Below are 5,531 nucleotides of genomic sequence, written 5' to 3'. Positions count from 1 at the left end.
GCAAGTTTAAATAATACCAAGACATATATAAAGGGATAAAATAGCAAGTATAAGGGTGCGGTATATACACAATGCCCATGTCCATCAACCTTTTTAATTAAGTCCAGTCTTCTCTCGTCGTAACATCACTTCAAATTCACTTTTATATTTTTTATTTTCTTTAAAAAATAAATATAAAAATAATAAAAAAATAACAACAACAACAACAACAAGAACTATAAGCAAGTCATTGACTTGACTTTTTGGCCTTAAATATAAATTAATTCTTTTATCCTTTAAATATTATTATGTATATATATTTTTAATTTTTTTTTTTTTTTTTTTTTATAAATAAATATATTTATTTTTGTATCTATATTCATGCATATATTTATGAACCTGTCTCGATAAAATGCGTCTACTAAATACCAAAAGTATTTTCTTGGATGAAAAATGGCAATATTATCAAGGATATTATGAAGCATCAAGTTGAACTTGGAACTCCAGTTGAACAACAATATTAATAATACTATATGTAGATAATAAAAAAAAAATTATATGTATTTTCCATTTATATACAATGAGTGAAACCTAGTTGAAACGATAAATATAAGTCAGAATTTTATATGTCTGGTGAGTATAACGACGAACATCATACAATGTTACATTCACATCTCTCAGGGGGTTGCTAGACATGACGTTTAAATAAAAATTAAAAAAATAAAAAATATGCAAACTTATAAAGATAAAAAAAAAGATTATCACATAAAAATATATATACTAAAAGCGCATGATGTTTCGTTGTCGCATCTAGAGAGCTATCTCTTCTGGGTATGATCGTAAATGCCTTGGTTTGAAACTTGAGATAGGCGTAAACCATATACTTCGTGGATCGTAAAAACAGCTAACAATGTGAACACTGGGGGTGTTGTTGATTTGGAGCAAGTACTTGAACTATTAAATGGAAACAAGAAATTGAATACTAATGAAAAAGTTGACTAAAAATATTGTAGATAAAAATTTTTATTTAAATCACCAACATTCCAAGATACTCTCTACTTTTATTTATTTATTTATTTTTTAGTTTCATCAGATGTTTTTATATATAGCTAAGCTATACATCTGTCCTCCAACAGAGCCAAGATATACGAGCAAGTGTAAGGTTGAAGTTGGTAATGAATGCATGCTGTAAACCATATTGATTTACTTACAAATGTTTAAAATTTTTTTTTATTTTTTTTTATATATACAATAAATTATCATTTATTAAGTCTGCATAGCTATTTAAATTTTCATTCTCTACACCTGAAGCTATATTGTGATAAACAATAATTTTCAATTTATAAAATGATAAAAAAAAAAAATATTCTTGATAGTCCTGAACGAAATGTAAGACATTTAAACTAGACGAAAAATTGAATGTTAAAACTGGAATAACAAGTCGGCAAAGTTGAATCATAGTTTTCAACAAGTTGTGAAATCCAGCATGAAAATACCATGAAATTGATGTTAATCCATTGGCGATAAGCAACCCACCTAATATTCTCAATGAAAATAAAAGAAAAAGAATTAGAAAAATGTCAAATAATAATAAAATAAAACAAGTTAGACAATATATATACATAATAATACAGTATATAAATGTTGAAAAACATACTTGGTATAATATCTAAAAAGTAAAATCATCTTATGAGGATTAATCTTGGACAAAATTGGACAGGTTGAAGTAGATAAAATGCCACTGATACAGCACATGTCTGTTTATTAATTACCTGAATTTTAATATATATTTATATTTGAAATTATGTTTAGTTGACATGTACCATAGGACCACCAAAGTGGTTAAGTTAGTTTTCTGTTTGTGTAATACGATGGACTCGTAACTCATATCAGGATACTACGCCCACGCTTACTTTTATTATATATTTTTTTTTTTCTTTTTTGTTCATTTTAAAATCAACTTCACCTCAGGTAGCTGGCGACAACGCCTGGACAACATGGGACACCCAGGGAGAAGACACTCAATTAGGTATACCTCTACCCAATTCAAATGTTACCTTAGTAAAAGCAAGATATATTTCGATTCAGTCACTGTTAAGGTGTGAAAAGGACAATGTGAAATAAAAATATAAACGGAATGCACCTTGCTTATATGATTTATTATCTATTTCTATTTACTTTTTTTTATTGATTTTTATTTTCTAAATTTATAGGCAGCAAATAAAAACTACTTGGAAATCACCTGCTTCTTTTTTTGTGATTCCATCATGGCTATCAATTGCTTAATAATTTTAAAACTTATATAATAAATATAATTAATTATATTTTATTTATTTTATAATATATGTTATTTAAATAAAAATATTTTTGCTGTCAACAATATTAAGTACAATAAAAAATCATTGATCATTGGTATTCAAAAATTGTTACATGACATTTAGCTACCTAACTGTTCAAAACAAAATAAAAATTAAATTAAAAATTCCAATGTTGTTTTTTAACTGACACAATGTTGACGACATTTATTTATCTTATTTATTTATTTATTTTTTTTTCATAATTTGTCTGTGATTTATTAAATTAAATTTAGGACATACAGTCAAATTGAATTCGTTGGTTTTTGATAACGGTAAAAAAAAAAAATGAGAATAACAAATACATTTATATATTAATAAGAAAAAAAAAAAACACCATATTTGCAGATTTACATCGATAAAAAGATCGACCCATATCAACTTTAAATACGTATCATAAAAATCAAAACAGCTTTTCTGTCTCGAGATAATTTATCAGTGTCACGTAGCCAAATGAATGCTGCATGTCAATTTCTTTGGCTGCTTGTGTATATAATTTACATTGTGTCAAGTGTTTTTTTATTTTTTTTTATTTTTTCATATTTATTTTTTTTCATTTATTTCAATATAGAAATAACATATCTGGTTACTATCGCTAGCACAGTTTTGTATATCTGTCGAGAAAGTTTTTTATTATTAACATGATTGTATTATTTATATTAATATAATTAATATTAACATTTAGATTGAGACTGATATGCTAAAGTTAAATTTGTTACAAGAGAATTTTATTTATGGGATTTGTCAATATTTTATTAACATTTATTGAATGCTTTGATAGAGGAGGAATTCTCGCATAAATGATACCAGATATACAAACCTGTCTACTTTCGCTTATATCATTTTATCATTATTATTATTATTATTATTATTAAATATATATAATGAATTTTTTTTATTTTTTATTTTATTGTTGTGACGATGTCTTCATGGCATTGTAGACTGAGAGGTAAGAGCAAGCTGTTGATACCCACTATTGTAAATGAAAAATAAAAAAAGCCCAAATTAGTTATTTAATTTAGAGATTGTAATTAAAAAGATATTCTTTTTATTAATTAATGTCTTTTTCTTCAATTTTTATTTACCCCAGAATAAAGTTCATGACTCAATGTAAAAAAGATTCCACATGTTAATCGTAATGGTCGCTTTGTCCTCTTCAATAACATCATCATTGGATAGATACATTTATGATCATATTTGTACCATGAAATTTCATGAACTGCATTAACAAGTTCTTCATTCTAAATTAAATTGAATTAAATTAATAAACATCAATTATTATTGTTATTTTATTAATTTATAAATTAACCTTGTTTAATAATTGTTGTCCAACCCAACAACAGCCGAAAAAACTTGACATATTTGCCAATAAAAATGATCCTTCAAGTATAAAATTTGATGCTTCATTTTTTTCACGTGACTAAAATGAAAATAATTAATATAAAAATTGAAAAAAAATTATTATTTTAATAATACCTGAACAGATATGTAACCCATCAAACAAAAATTAGTAGTACTCATCATTATTCGTAACATATTATAAGAGCTAAAAAAATCTGAAACTTTTTTAACAAATCTGTGATGAAATAAAAATTTATTATTATTTTATATTGAATTATGTGAAATTAATAAATTGAAAACTTACATTGCCTGATAAATATAGTGATTTGTGATACATCTTGTACATGAACAACTTTGTTGAAAATATTCTACTGATACTTCTTCAGTATTATTATGCTTTAAAACACCTTTGTAATTACTGACAACTTTACAAAGTATTGTCAATTGACCACAACAATGAAAAACAATAAATACTGTTGTTCCATCAAGTAAAACTTGCATCATCAAACACTGAAATGATGATAGAGTTTGAATGAAATACATCATTTGAAAAATTGGTGTTTCATTGAAAGCAAATGGAAACCAAGCTTCGAATTTTAATACTTTTGGCATTCCATTTTTTTTAATTGCACCCATTATAAAAGGTTGCAATATACAAGCTAAAAACATATAATTTATTTATTATTTTTAAAGAAAATATCTATTTTTTGTTCCTTAATTTTTTACCTGTTGTGATTATTCCCAACACAACAAACATCGTTAATACTATACGTCTTATTTTGAAACCATACGAGTACATAATTCCACGATAAAAAATTGGCAAATCATTTGATTCAATCCAATTATTATTAATCATATCAAATATTTCATGTAAAAAAAATCTTTTGATATATAAAAAACACAATGCATAAACATAATAAAAAAGATAAATTACTACAAAAATTGTGTATGATGGATCTTCATTATAATGCAGATGAAATAGATGCATTGTAGATGATCCCATAAAAGATAATAATAATGTAAAAAATATTGTAAATTTTATTAATCTAAATTTCACATAATATGGCCACAATGATGATAACTTAAATAACCACTGTAGTATTCCAAGCTGCCAATTGAAACCCCACGATTGTTTTGTTATATATTTCATGTTTTTATAATATTAATACGTTTAATTTTAAACAATTGTATTCACGTTAAATTTAAGTACGAGCTTAGTATCAGACAAGAGACAGCGTTTGAATGAAAATTTAGTCGCAAATATTCTGTTGTCAAAGCGACCAAAAATTTAGCTAATTAATAAATTATCAAGCTTTCTTATTATTCAGTTGATATTGTCGTGCTACCAGTAAAACACTTTATATGGTATTTTAATCTTTTGTCTAGATCACAATGAAAAATAACTCACAAGCATGTTTTAAAATTTTTTGTTTAATTTAAAAAGATAAAAAGTGACATAATATTAGTGACATGCCATTGTGAATCATTAAAAAATTATGAGTTTATTTATTATTATGTATCTCAATAATAATAACAATACCATAAAAAAAAAGTATATATATGTATAAAATTTTAAATACAGCTAGCATAAATGTAATAAGAAAAAAAAAATTAAATATTAAAAACAACTAAATAAAAATTTAGCGAATATAAAAAAGTTACTTTATGCTTACAGTTGTATAAAATTATTGTGAAATAAATTTTAAAAAAATATATACATACGTATATTTGATCTCATAAAACATAAATTCATTTTGTGCAATCAAACGAGAGAAAGAGAGAGAGATAAAAAAAAAAAGAAGCAAAGAGTTGGTAAGATACTCGAGGGGATCTGTTAAAATCATTAATGAGGATAAG

General features: G+C 24.6%; 1 protein-coding gene across 1 annotated transcript; it reads right to left on the bottom strand.

Moving 5' to 3' along the window:
• Positions 1-2,678: 2,678 nt before the first annotated feature.
• LOC122851391 (odorant receptor 13a-like) lies at positions 2,679-4,498 on the bottom strand. Its single transcript, XM_044150575.1, has 6 exons — positions 4,401-4,498; positions 3,979-4,333; positions 3,810-3,909; positions 3,643-3,753; positions 3,419-3,574; positions 2,679-3,306 (listed from the first exon to the last, which is right to left on the bottom strand). The coding sequence occupies exons 1-6, from the start codon at positions 4,471-4,473 to the stop codon at positions 3,241-3,243; spliced, it is 861 nt and encodes a 286-aa protein (XP_044006510.1). The 5' UTR covers positions 4,474-4,498; the 3' UTR covers positions 2,679-3,240.
• Between the last annotated feature and the right edge of the window lie 1,033 nt (positions 4,499-5,531).

This window comes from Aphidius gifuensis, linkage group LG3, assembly GCF_014905175.1.
Source record: "Aphidius gifuensis isolate YNYX2018 linkage group LG3, ASM1490517v1, whole genome shotgun sequence".
In the NCBI taxonomy this organism is placed as follows: domain Eukaryota; kingdom Metazoa; phylum Arthropoda; class Insecta; order Hymenoptera; family Braconidae; genus Aphidius; species Aphidius gifuensis.
Note: the sequence above shows the minus strand (reverse complement) of the source record. Positions and strands in the feature narration are given on the sequence as shown.